Source organism: Rana temporaria, chromosome 2, assembly GCF_905171775.1.
Source record: "Rana temporaria chromosome 2, aRanTem1.1, whole genome shotgun sequence".
Taxonomy (NCBI): domain Eukaryota; kingdom Metazoa; phylum Chordata; class Amphibia; order Anura; family Ranidae; genus Rana; species Rana temporaria.
The window spans coordinates 536,189,861-536,204,525 of NC_053490.1; the positions used below are offsets into that span (position 1 = coordinate 536,189,861).

The 14,665-nt window shown below is 48.3% G+C and overlaps 1 protein-coding gene across 7 annotated transcripts in view; it reads right to left on the minus strand.

The window, feature by feature from the left end:
- STXBP5L (syntaxin binding protein 5 like) overlaps positions 1–14,665 on the minus strand; it is a 413,558-nt gene that overhangs the window by 165,976 nt on the left and 232,917 nt on the right. For all 7 annotated transcript variants that reach the window (XM_040339197.1, XM_040339195.1, XM_040339193.1 and 4 more), the window contains exons 11-12: positions 13,574–13,646; positions 3,173–3,320 (exon numbers count right to left, since the gene is read on the minus strand). In XM_040339197.1, coding sequence (XP_040195131.1) covers positions 3,173–3,320; positions 13,574–13,646 — 221 coding nt within the window. The remainder of the gene's footprint in view (positions 1–3,172; positions 3,321–13,573; positions 13,647–14,665) is intronic.

The window sequence follows — 14,665 nt, forward strand, 5'->3', positions numbered from 1 at the left end:
CTCTATATAGCACACTGATACAATAGACACTCTATAGAGCACACTGATACAATAGACACTCTATATAGAACACTGATACAATAGACACTCTATATAGCACACAATGGAAAAAAAAAACTAAAACTGAAAATACAGAAAAATGTATCTTTAAAAGGAATGTACAGTATCATCTACAGCGGGTAACATTTCTAAAGGTGATATTGACCTGAAATTTCCCCCATATGTCGGTAACAAGCCATGCAATCCACACATACAAAGACACCAAAACAAATACGTTCAGAAATGAAGTTCTGTGTAATAAAATGGAAGGACACAGGGAAAAAGTATTAAACCCGCTAACTGAAATGTATTTCATACGGTGAAACCTCGGATTGCGAGTAACTCGGTTAACGAGCATTTTGCAATACCTGCATTTTTTCTTTTCTAAAATCCTGACACGGTTTGCGGGTGTTGTCTCGCAAAACGAGCAGGATTCAAGCCTCTGCGTTGTGCAGTACCACATTTGGCCAAAGGTGCGGGGGCGTCGGAGTCGTTCGGAAATACTCGGGTAGGTCTTACTTTCGGCGAAACACAGTGCTTCTGTCAGCATGAAGGAGAGGGCTGGGAGGAGGTGCAGGCTGTGCTCTCTCTCTTCCCCCTCCTCATAAGCTTGCACATTATGAAGGGGGGGTGAAATTTGTCATCTTTGCCCTGGGCACTGGATGATCTTGTCCCGGCACTGAGGGGCAGGATTGCTTTCTAATTACTGATGGATTTCAACTGGTGTCTTGGCTTTCCATGCCTTTTTGCACCTCAATTTCTTCATGTGTTCAATACTTTTTCCCTGTGTCCTTTCATTTTATTACACAGAACTTCATTTCTGAACGTATTTGTTTTGGTGTCTTTGTAGGTATGGATTGCATGGCTTGTTACCGACATGTGGTGAACACTTCATGTCAATAGCGCCTTTAGAAATAATATTACTAGGGTTGTCCCGATACCACTTTTTTAAGACCGAGTACGAGTACCGATACTTTTTTCAAGTACTCGCCGATACCGATTACTGATACTTTTTTTTTATCTCATGTGACAGCGGCACATGTGTCAGTATTTTTTTTTATTAAATATTTTTTACAATGTTTTTGTTTTTTTTATCATTTTTTTTTTTTAACAATGCTTTCTTTTCTTTTTTAAAAGGGGGAGGGGGGGGGGGGTGGACAGTGTCAGTGGGCCATATTCTCAGAAGAGTTACGACGGAGTATCTCAGGAAACTCCGTTGTATCTCTCTTTTTTGACCCGCGTATCTATGCAAGTGATTCCTAGAATAATTTTCGCATAGATACGCTTAAGATCCGACATGTGTAAGTCCCTTACACTGTCGGATCTTAAATGTTATTTCCACGCCGGCCGCTAGGTGGCGTTTACGTTCAGGTCTCATTTGTTTATGCAAATGAGCCTGATACGCCGATTCCCGAACGAAATCGCGTCGCGTAACTGTCGCTTACTTCGTTTGCGTAAGTGTAAGGTTACCCCTGCTATATGAGGGGTAACCTTACGCCAGTCCCACGTATGTCATGTTAAGTCGTTCTTGAATACGACTTTACGTCAATGACGCACACGTCGGCGTCATTGACGTTTTCCGTCGAGAACTGGAGCATGCGCACTGGGCTATTTTAAGCCCGGTGCATGCACAGTTCGAACGGCACTGGGGCGCGCTTAATTTAAATACAAGCCGCCCCCTTGGAATTATGCGGGGATACGCCGGGCCAATTACACTACGCCGCCGCAACTTAGGAGCAAGTGCTTGAGGAATATGGCACTTGCTCCAGTAAGCTGGGGCGGCATAGTGTAAATGGCTTACGCTATGGCCGCGGGAAATGTACGAGAATCTGGCCCAGTGTGTTTTTTATTGAATTTTTTGTTTTACAATACATTTTTGTATTTTTTGCAATTTTTTTTATAGCCCCTGTTGGGGGGCTTTGGTGAGATATCAGGGGTCTTAACAGACCTCTGACATCTCCCTTTTGAGACAGGGAAAGGGACTAACTTCAGCTGCGCTGAAAATGAATGGAGAGAAGACAGCGGCTTCTCTTCATTCATAAACTGAAACATTATAAACACAGTTTACGATGTTTCAGTTATGTGAATGGACAGAGTCAGTGATCACTGATTCTGTACATTCAGAAAAGGTAGGAGCCGGGTTTACCAGCTCCTACCTCCGCTCTCCATCCTGACACATCAAGGGGGTGGAGGAGGAGAAGGAAGTGAGACGGCAGCACGGAGGGAGACGGCAGCACGGAGGGGGACACGGCAGCACGGAGGGGGACACGGCAGCACGGCTTCATGGAGGGGGACACGGCAGCATGGCTCCATGGAGGGGGACACGGCAGCACGGAGGGGGACATGGAAGCACGGGGGGGGACACGGAAGCACGGAGGGGGACAAGGAAGCACACAGAGGAGGACACGGAAGCACGGAGGGGGACACGCCAGCACGGAGGGGGACACGGCAGCACGGAGGGGTACACAGCAGCATGGAGGGAGACACGACAGCATGGAGGGGACACAAAGCAGCATTGAGGGAGACACAGCAGCACGGAGGGGGACACGGAGGGAGAGAGCAGCATGGAGGGGGGACACGGAGGGAGAGAGCAGCATGGAGGGGGGACAAGGATGGAGAGAGCAGCATGGAGGGGGACACGGAGGGAGAGAGCAGCATGGAGGGGGGGACAAGGATGGAGAGAGCAGCATGGAGGGGGACACGGAGGGAGAGAGCAGCATGGAGGGGGGGACAAGGATGGAGAGAGCAGCATGGAGGGGGACACAGAGGGAGAGAGCAGCATGGAGGGGGACACGGAGGGGGACAGCAGCAGAACGGAGGGGGGCTGGAGGAGGATACGGGGACAGTCAGCGATGATCGGTGCTTGTAACTCCCCCATCGCACTGATCACCCTGACTGTCCAGGTATCGGGTGAAGCATTGGAGCAATGCACAGTATCGGTACCGATACTAGTATCGGTATCGGGACAACCCTAATTATTACCTAGAAAAATGGTGACGTGTTCAATACTTAAAGTATTTTACTCGCTGTATATACAAGTCACAGGCTTATAAAAGGCAGTTAAATGTTAATATTAGATGATACAGTTCCCCCATGTCCGATCCTTCCTTCCCTCGTTCTCTGAGCACATTACCTTGTTGCTGTATCCTTGCTTTTTGTTCTTTGCTCCGACAGAATAGAGCACCGGGATCAGGTCAGGGGGGCAGTCTGCGAAATACTCCGTACAGGTCACAGGAGACTCATGGACGTCCATGGAGTACGGGTTCTCAAAGATCGGAAAACTGACAGAAAGCAAAAGCCGGTTAGTGGGTTAGGTGCCTGGTTAGAGTGCAGAGAGGATATAGAAAATAAAATGGTTGTAAAACTATAAAAAAAGTGAAGAATTTCTAATATTTTTTCTAATGTTTCTGTGCCTTAGTCGATAATTTACCTGTTGATCCTGCCAGTCACTCTGACTTCCTAGTTCTTGTTGGCAATGATCTGCAACGTTCAACTGGCTGTGTCTCCCTGGTTCTTACAGCTACTGACCCTTCCCCCCTAACAATAACGAGGTGCCACATCTCACACATGTGCAGAGATCTGGCGCTGTGCCCCCCCCCCCCAACAATGATGAGGTGCCAGATCTCACACATGTGCAGAGATCTGGCGCTGTGCCCCCCCCCCCAACAATGACGAGGTGCCAGATCTCACACATGTGCAGAGATCTGGCGCTGCACCCCCCTGCCCCCCAACAATGACGAGGTGCCAGATCTCACACATGTGCAGGGATCTGGCGCTGTGCCCCCCCAACAATGATGAGGTGCCAGATCTCACACATGTGCAGAGATCTGGCGCTGCACCCCCCTGCCCCCCAACAATGACGAGGTGCCATATCTCACACATGTGCAGGGATCTGGCGCTGTGCCCCCCCCCAACAATGACGAGGTGCCAGATCTCACACATGTGCAGAGATCTGGTGCTTCATTAAAGCACAAGCTGATTTTTGGGAAGGGAGGGTGTCCCTGAATGGTAGTTTGGAAATGTGGTCACCCTAGTCCACTTACACCATCTAGGCATCGGTGGGGATCGGGGCATCGGCTGCAGCGGGAAATTGGGTAGCGGCATCTGTGTCTTCTCCTCTTCCCTCCTCCTTTTTTCGGCCGTGCGTCTCCTCCCCTCATCCTAAGTGTCCAATAGGATTGCATGTCTTTCCAGCCAATTGGGTGACAGTTATCAGGCCCACTTCCCGAATGCCCCGGGAAGTGGGCATTAGAAGGATTAGTGTTGCAACAGCGAATATTAATTTGCTGTTGTAACACATGGGTGGGCTCGTAATGCAATGCTCTGCGCCACGAGTCCACCCCATTATGATGCCTATCAGAGCTTATGGCTCTAATCAGTTGCTTAAAAAAGAGAACCCCCCCCGTCACTGTAATTCAGGCGCCCGGCGTCCCGAAAGGGGCCGAATGCGTGAATAGGGGGCGGCGGCGATGGATAGCGCATCGCTAGAAGGTGGAGGGGGTGGTGGCGGTGATAGATAGAGTGCCGCATCGCTAGAAGGTGGAGGGGTAGGCGGTGGCAATGGATAGCGTGCCGCATCGCTAGAAGGTGGAGGGGGTGGCCGCGCGATGGATAGAGTGCCGCATTGCTAGAAGATGGAGGGGGTGGCGGCTGCGATGGATAGAGTGCCGCATCGCTAGAAGGTGGAGGGGGTGGCGGCAGCGATGGATAGAGTGCCGCATCGCTAGAAGGTGGAGGGGTAGGCGGCGGCGATGGATAGAGTGCCGCATCGCTAGAAGGTGGATGGGGGGGCCGGCAGCGATGGATAGAGTCCTGCATCGCTAGAAGGTGGAGGGAGTGACGGCGGCGATGGATAGAGTGCCGCATCGCTAGAAGGTGGAGGGGGTGGCGGCAGCGATGGATAGAGTGCCGCATCGCTAGAAGGTGGAGGGGTGGCGATGGATAGAGTGCTGCATCGCTAGAAGGTGGAGGAGGGGGCGGCAGCGATGGATAGAGTCCTGCATCGTTAGAAGGTGGAGGGAGTGACGGCGGCGATGGATAGAGTGCCGCATCGCTAGAAGGTGGAGGGGGTGACGGCGGGATGGATAGAGTGCCGCATCGCTAGAAGGTGGAGGGGGTGGCCGCGGCGATGGATAGAGTGCCACATCGCTAGAAGGTGGAGGGGTAGGCGGCGGCGATGGATAGAGTGCCGCATCGCTAGAAGGTGGAGGGGTAGGCGGCGGCGATGGATAGAGTGCCGCATCGCTAGAAGATGGAGGGGGTGGCGGCGTCGATGGATAGAGTGCCGCATCGCTAGAAGGTGGAGGGAGTGACGGCGGGATGGATAGAGTGCCGCATCGCTAGAAGGTGGTGGCGGGGGGTAGAGTGCCGCATCGCTAGAAGGTGGTGGCGGGGGATAGAGTGCCGCATCGCTTGAAGGTGGAGGGGGTGGCGGCGGCGATGGATAGAGTGCCGCGTCGCTAGAAGGTGGAGGGGGTGGCGGCGGCGATGGATAGAGTGCCGCATCGCTAGAAGGTGGTGGCGGGGGATAGAGTGCCACATTGCTAGAAGGTGGAGGGGGTGGCAGCGGCGATGGATAGAGTGCCGCATCGCTAGAAGGTGGAGGGGGTGGCGGCGGCGATGGCTAGAGTGCCGCATCGCTAGAAGGTGGAGAGGGTGGCGGCTGTGGATTGAGGGGGCGTCGCTCGGGCGCCCCCTAATGGATGGGCCTCCACTGTTTGTAAGCTAACTTTTGTTACCACTGTCAATGCTAGCCTCTGCGTGGGTGGAATGATAGCACGTTAGCTACTTGTTAAACTGAATAAAAATGATTGAAACAAAAAAAGTAAAAAACGAAAAAAAAAAAAAATCAGCTGCTTTGTAACGTGTGTGGGGGAGGGAGGGAGTTTAGAATGGTGCAAAGTGTTATTTTTGTGTGACAATCCACTAAGTAACTGACAAGCTCCCACTTAAAATATCGGCACATATTATGCAAATATCTGCACAGAATATATTATGCAACGAGGTACATGCACAAGTAAGCAGCAAAAAAATAAAAATCTCATCCCTTTAATTGATAATGTGGAATATATAAGGTCTGCATCATATAGGTGAAGATCTGCTGCTCCATACAGACTTTCTCAATGGCGGGTTGCCATGGTAACATCACACGAGGATTTTATAAGCGTAAAAAAAATAAAATAAAAGACTAGCCGAGTCTTTCCGAAAAAAAAAAAGAGTGTAATTTTACCATTATCAGTGTCAAGCAATTAATTCTATCATGGAAATGAATGAGTAAACACGCGGAACCCCTCGCTGGAATGTTACCAATTATTTAGACAATAAATGTAATCTTTAGCAAATCCTATTATTTATTTTTTATTCCCCCCCCCAGTTCATTCCCTTGACTGGGTAGGTCAATAATTTGTTTGCAGGCGACTTAATTACACTCGGAAAGCCTGGAGTCCCATGTCAGCCCGAGACACATCCTCCGAGACTCCTAAACATTGCAAGAAAACAACAAGGGGGGCCCCCTCCCCCGACAAAGCTGCCGGGTCACAGATGTGTGAAGCGAAGGAACTGCTGAGATCACTATCACCATCTTATAGGGGGATAAAGATTCAATGGCGGTACTGCCCGGATGTGCCCCAAGCCCTGATATTCCATTAATATTGTGCCTTCTATCATTTGCACCAATGACATTAAACAAGCTGGAAATAGCTGCATGCAGGCTGCAATAAAAAAAAAAGCAACAGTGGCACGTGCACATTTCTTCTTGCTAAATTTATAAGGCTTCATTCCACGGACTTCAACAAAAAAAAAAATATATATATATATATATATATATATATATATATATATATGCGCACACATTTGAGGTACATGTGTATTTATAGACTGTGGAAGAGGTACAGGTGTGCTTACAAACTGTGGATGTGGTACAGGTGTGATTATAGACTGTGGATGGGGTACAGGTGTGTTTATAGACTGTGGATGGGGTACAGGTGTGTTTATAGACTGTGGATGGGGTACAGGTGTGTTTATAGACTGTGGATGGGGTACAGGTGTGTTTATAGACTGCGGATGAGGTACAGGTGTGTTTATAGACTGTGGATGTGGTACAGGTGTGTTTATAGACTGTGGATGAGGTACAGGTGTGTTTATAGACTGCGGATGAGGTACAGGTGTGATTATAGACTGTGCATGTGGTACAGGTGTGTTTATAGACTGCGGATGAGGTACAGGTGTGTTTATAGACTGTGGATGGGGTACAGGTGTGTTTATAGACTGTGGATGTGGTACAGGTGTGATTATAGACTGTGGATGTGGTACAGGTGTGTTTATAGACTGTGGATGAGGTACAGGTGTGTTTATAGACTGTGGAAGAGGTACAGGTGTGTTTATAGACTGTGGAAGAGGTACAGGTGTGATTAGACTGTGGATGAGGTACAGGTGTGTTTATGAGGATGTGGTACAGGTGTGTTTATAGACTGTGGATGAGGTACAGGTGTGTTTATAGACTGTGGATGAGGTACAGGTGTGTTTATAGACTGTGGATGAGGTACAGGTGTGTTTATAGACTGTGGATGTGGTACAGGTGTATTTATAGACTGTGGATGTGGTACAGGTGTGATTATAGACTGTGGATGAGGTGTAGGTGTGTTTATAGACTGTGGATGTGGTACAGGTGTGATTATAGACTGTGGATGTGGTACAGGTGTGTTTATAGACTGTGGATGTGGTACAGGTGTGATTATAGACTGTGGATGTGGTACAGGTGTGTTTATAGACTGTGGATGTGGTACAGGTGTGATTATAGACTGCGGGTGAGGTACAGGTGTGATTATAGACTGCGGGTGAGGTGTAGGTGTGTTTATAGACTGTGGATGTGGTACAGGTGTGATTATAGACTGTGGATGTGGTACAGGTGTGTTTATAGACTGTGGATGTGGTACAGGTGTGATTATAGACTGCGGGTGAGGTACAGGTGTGATTATAGACTGTGGATGAGGTACAGGTGTGTTTATAGACTGTGGATGTGGTACAGGTGTGTTTATAGACTGTGGATGTGGTACAGGTGTGATTATAGACTGTGGATGAGGTGTAGGTGTGTTTATAGACTGTGGATGTGGTACAGGTGTGTTTATAGACTGTGGATGTGGTACAGGTGTGATTATAGACTGCGGGTGAGGTACAGGTGTGATTATAGACTGTGGATGAGGTACAGGTGTGTTTATAGACTGTGGATGTGGTACAGGTGTGTTTATAGACTGTGGATGTGGTACAGGTGTGATTATAGACTGTGGATGAGGTGTAGGTGTGTTTATAGACTGTGGATGTGGTACAGGTGTGATTATAGACTGTGGATGTGGTACAGGTGTGTTTATAGACTGTGGATGAGGTGTAGGTGTGTTTATAGACTGTGGATGTGGTACAGGTGTGATTATAGACTGTGGATGTGGTACAGGTGTGATTATAGACTGTGGATGAGGTACAGGTGTGATTATAGACTGTGGATGTGGTACAGGTGTATTTATAGACTGTGGATGTGGTACAGGTGTGCTTATAGACTGTGAATGAGGTGTTTATCAGGAAGCGGGTCCTTAACCCCCGATTGGCCAGGGAGTCTTAGGACTCCCAACCAATCAGGTCTCAGGATCCACTTCTTGTTCGGCCAGGAGGAGAAGCAAAGGCCCCTCGGCAAGCTGGAGCGAGGAGCAGCATCTGCCCCCTAAGGTAAGGCCACTGATCGCCGCCTTCCCTTCCACCTCACGTGGGCGCGGCGGTTAGGGAGTGGGCCTGACTGGACTGCCCGTGGATCGTGCTGGTCCTGATGGTCCTCTTCTGGGACATGGGCATGACCTGTGGCTGGCGGCGGAGAGAGGGACTATGTGCCGTGCGCCCTGACCCCGCTCCTGGTCCTCCCCATCCTCATCAGCCCAGAACAACACTTAAGGGATGCTGAGTACATTTGTAAATTCGTACATTAATAAATTTGTATATTCATAAATTCGTACATTCGTAAATTTGTAAATTCGTACATTCTTATGCCGCGTACACACCATCACTTTATGTGATGAAAAAAAACGACATTTTCTGTGAAGTAAAAAATAACGTTTTTGAAACTTCAATTTTCAAAGACGAAGTTGCCTACACACCATCGTTTTCTCACAATGTTCTAGCAAAGTGAGGTTACGTTCACCACGTTTTTCCATTGAAGCTTGCTTCATAAGTAGCTTCTGGGCATGCGCGGGTGAAAAAACGTCGTTTTAAACGACGTTTTTGCTACACACGGTCAATTTCTGTGAAGTAAAAGTTGACGTTTTGAAAAACGACACATAAAATTGAAGCATGCTTAAATTTTTTTTGGTCGTTTTTTAGAAGACATAAAACGACGTTTTCCCCCACACACAGTCAATTAAAGTGACGTTTTTAAAAACGTCATTTTTTTTCATCACATAAAGTGATGGTGTGTACGGGGCATTACATTTGGAAATTCGTAAATTTGGAAATTCGTAAATTTAGAAATTCGTAAATTTGGAAATTCAAAAATCCTAAAACTAGAAAATTTAAAAATCTGAAATAATAACTATTAAATTATAGGTATTGTAATTTCCTTTCAAATTTGGCTGCTAGTGAACGTAACGAATACAAATTACCTGAAATGACGAATATCGCATCTAAACAAATGGAATGGAACAAATTAATAATAAAAAAATTATAATAAAAAGTTTTTATTGTTATTATTGTTATTTATTATAATTAATTCATTATGTTCCATTCGTTTAGATACGGCATTCGTTATTTCTGAAAATAATTTGTAACTTTGGATAAATTTGTATTTGTTACTTTCACTAACGGCCAAATTTGAAAGGAAATTCCACCAATACCTATAATTTAATACTTAGTAATTAGAGTTGAGCGGACACCTGGATGTTCGGGTTCGGACCCGAACTTTGAAAAAAAAGTTCGGGTTCGGGACCGAACCCGACCCGAACTTTGACCCGAACCCCATTGAAGTCAATGGGGACCCGGACTTTTGACTACAAAAATGTCTCTAAAAAGGGAAAGGGCTGCAAATGGCAGCAAAATGTCGGGAAGAGCATGGCAAGTACTCTGGAAATAAATGTGGATAGGGAAATAACTTAAAAAAAATAAAAATAAAATCAAAATCGGAAATTCTGGCGTATCTAGCTTTCTGAATACAGAAAGAAGATAGGCCGGCGCTTCGTAGCACTTACGCGGCGTATCAATAGATACGCCGGCGTAAAGGCTATCTGAATCCGGCCCAGGGTCTGCAGGTGAGTCATCTGTACACAACAATAGGGCAGAGCTGGGCAGCATTAGTAGCAGCACTTCACACTGAGATATCAGGACACAGCACAGGACTAAAACTTCAAGGGACAAGGGAATTTAAACTGGGACAGTTGCCAAGTATGAGGCAGCTGCTTTGGGCCCCACAACAAATGACAGGGCCCAGGGAAGCTGCCCCTTTTGCCCTGCCTTAAAGACGGCCCTGCTCCTAAGCCTTGTGGACGGCCTTCCCAGAGGAGGTGAAGTTGTTATAACTGCAAAGGGCGGGGCCAACTCAAATATTGAACCCTACAGGCCAAGACTGGGATGCCATGTACAGGCAGGCGTCCCAAAACCTTTGGTAATATAGGCCCGGATTCACAAAACACTTACACCGACGTATCTCGAGATACGCCGCGTAAGTGTAAGTATGCGCCGTCGTATCTGTGCGCCGTCCCCACAAAACTAGATACGCCTGAAAATAGGCTTCCTCCGACCAGCGTAACTTTCCTACGTCGGCGTATCGTTGGCGCATATTTACGCTGGCCGCAAGTGGTACTCCCATTGATTTCCTATTCACCTATGCAAATGAGGGAGATACACCGATTCACAAACGTACTTGTGCCCGGCGTATAATATGTGCGCTTTGCGTCCGGCGTAAAGGTATTCCCCATATAGGATGCGCAAGTCATGCAAAGGTATGGACCAGGGAACACAGCCGTCGTATTTTACGTCGTTTACGTAGTACGTGAATAGGGCTAGGCGTAGGTTACGTTCACGTCGTAGGCAGTGATTCGACGTATCTTAGGCAGTTGTTTTCAACGTGATTATGAGCATGCGCACTGGGATGCGTCCACGGGACGGCGCATGCGCCGTACGTTATTCGTAACTTTATGACGCTCAGTCCTTCATTTACATGGGGTCATGCCGCATTAGCATGGCTCACGCCCACTTCCACCCACGCCGGCTTACGCCGAGAAAACCCAGCGTATCTTTAACAGCGACTGGGGGCGAGTGCTTTGTGAATACTGTGCTTGCCTCTGTGCGCTGCGTATATTCGATACGCTACGCCGGCATAAATATGTGAATTTTAAAAGGGACACACGTGACTTCAAGTGTCCTCTGCAAAAACACGTCTAGAAACAATATAATGCCTGACAAATGTAGCAATAGTATAATGCAGGGGTGTCCAAACTTTTTTCAAAGAGGGCCAGATTTGATGAAGTGAACATGCGTGAGGGCCCACTATTTTGCCTGATATTCTGTGAACCATTAAAATTCGGTCTGAGGCCTCGTACACACGACAGAGTTTCTCGGCAGAATTCGGCGAGAAACTCGGTCAGAGCCGGATTCTGCCGAGAAACTCTGTCGTGTGTACACTTTCGGCCCGATGGAGCCGCCGAGGAACTCGTGGAGAAAATAGAGAACATGTTCTCTATTTTCTCGTTGTTCTATGGGAGCTCTCGGCCCGCCGAGCTCCTCGGCGGCTTCAGGGCTGAACTCGCCGAGGAACTCGATGTGTTTGGCACGTCGAGTTCCTCGGCCGTGTGTACGAGGCCTAAGTGTGTTCATCTGAGCAACTAATACACTGCCCAACAAGAATTCTCTTGCCTTTATTGCTGTGTGTGGTGAAATGAACTCGGGCGTGTTATTTGGATATACTGTATATATTTCTTTTGTGGCCCCAACGAATCCCAGAACGCTGCTCAGGACTATGGATGAGCTTGGGCGTGTTATTTGTATATAGCGTATTTATCGGCGTATAACGCGCATGGGCTCACCATTGCCATGAATGCAGCCTTACCATTGCCATGAATGCAGCCTTACCATTGCCATGAATGCAGCCTTACCATTGCCATGAATGCAGCCTTACCATTGCCATGAATGCAGCCTTACCAGTGCCATGAATGCAGCCTTACCAGTGCCATGAATGTAGCCTTACCAGTGCCATGAATGCAGCCTTACCATCGCCATGAATGCAGCCATACCATTGCCATGAATGCAGCCATACCATTGCCATGAATGCAGCCATACCATTGCCATGAATGCAGCCTCACACGTGCCATCAATGCAGCCTTACGAGTGCTGACAGATTACAAACAGGAGAATCTCTTGTTTACCCTGTGGCCTCTTTAATACAAAGTCCCGCCTCCTATGATAGACAGAACAGTCGTCCAATGGCATCCCAGGAGACAGGACTTCCAATACGGACGCTGCTGAGTAAACAGGAGATTCTCTTCATGTAATCTGATGGCGCTCGCCCGCCCCCTCCCTGTGCCCTCCAAGGCAGCGCCAATAAATACAGTATATGGGCCGGATTCAGAAAGAAGATACGACGGCGTATCTCCTGATACGCCGTCGTATTTCTAAATCCGGCCGTCGTATCTATGCGCCCGATTCATAGAATCAGTTACGCATAGATATGCTTAAGATCCGACAGGTGTAAGTGACTTACACCGTCGGATCTTAGGCTGCAATTCCAGGCCGGCCGCTAGGTGGCGCTTCCATATCTTTTACGCATCGAATATGCAAATGAGCATTTACGCCGATTCAGAAACTAACGACCGCCCGGCACTTTTTTTTTATGTTGTTTGCGGCCGGCTTTTTCCGGCGGAAAGTTACCCCTATAGCAGGGGTAAGTGCGGCGTATCCTATGTTAAGTCTGGCCGTCGTTCCCGCGCCGAGTTTTGAATTTTTTACGTCCTTTGCGTAAGTCGTTCGCGAATACGGCCGGACGTAATTTACGTTAACGTCGAAACCAATGACGTCCTTGCGACGTCATTTGAAGCAATGCACGCTGGGAAAATTTGCAGACGGCGCATGCGCTGTTCGATCGGCGCGGGGACGCGCCTGATTTAAATAGTACACGCCCCCTAGCCGCGGAATTTGAATTCCGCCGGGGGATTTACGATACGCCGCCACAACTTTAGAGGCAAGTGCTTTCTGAATAAAGCACTTGCTTCAAAAAATTGCGGCGGCGTAACGTAAATCAGATAGGTTACGCGGATCTAAAGATCCGCTAACCTATCTGAATCTAGCCCTATATCTTTTGTGGCCCCGGGGGCCACAAACAATATATATATCCAAATCCCCAGGGGGCCATTTTAAATCAACAGGGGGGCCGCATTTGGCCCACGGGCCGGACCTTGGACATGCCTGGTATAATGCATAGTAAATATAAATAATGTTTCTTTAAAGGTACTGTCAATACAATTGAATTGGTGGCTACAAGACAGGATAACATGGGAAATGGGCATCTTACTTGCTCTGTGTGAGATCGACCACGATAAGATCCCTCTCCATCAACACGGCCACGGCGTACGGTTCCTGGAATTCTAAGAGCAGACACAAGTTAATTGAGTTTCCCGTTTTCTCTGTAATGAGAATTAAACTAATAAGGAAGAGAAATGACACAATTTCAGATCTTTTCTCTTCTTGCACGTTATGGCGGATGCCTCCCGGATCTGATATTCTGGCAGAGGCTGCCAAACTGATTTCTTCTACTTCATGGGGTCTCTGGCACTGCGATTCTATGATTAGATCCCCGGGTTTGTACTAGTCAATGAGAGAGGGTCCCGCTTTCCCTGAGAACACCTCACTTGTTCCAAAGGAACATTAACTACGTCAGGAAGATTCAATGGGTCTCCAAACCGAGCAATTACAGTGTTGTGAAAAAGTATTTGCACCCTTCCCGATTTTTTTTATTTTTTGATAGTGATACAATAGGTTCAATAAAAAAAAAAAGAAACATGTCATACTTACCTCCACTGTGCAGCCGTTTTCTGGGGTCCCTCGGCTCCTCCCCGCTTCAGATAACCCCCTATGGGAAGCGCTCTCCCAAAGGGGTTACCTTGCGGGCGCGCTCCCGAGTCCTGCATTCGGCGTCCAGGACTCAGCCCCGCCCCCCACGCATCATTGGATTTGATTGACAGCAGCAGGAGCCAATGGCTGCGCTGCTATCAATCTATCCAATGAAGAGCCGAGAACCGCTGGGCAAGTCCTGCATTTGGCGTCCAGGACTCGCCCCCCCGCGTCATTGGATTTGATTGACAGCAGCAGGAGCCAATGGCTGCGCTGCTATCAATCTATCCAATGAAGAGCCGAGAACCCCCGGGCAAAGATCCAGCGCGCCGAGGCGCACTCCCGAGTCCTGCATTCGGCGCCCAGGACTCGGCTCCGCCCCCCGCATCATTGGATTTGATTGACAGCAGCAGGAGCCATTGGCTGCGCTGCTATCAATCTATCCAATGAAGAGTCGAGAACCTCCGGGCAAAGATCCAGCGAATCGAGGCGCGCTCCATTCGGCATCCAGGACTCGGCTCCGCCCCCCCGCGTCATTGAATTTGATTGACAG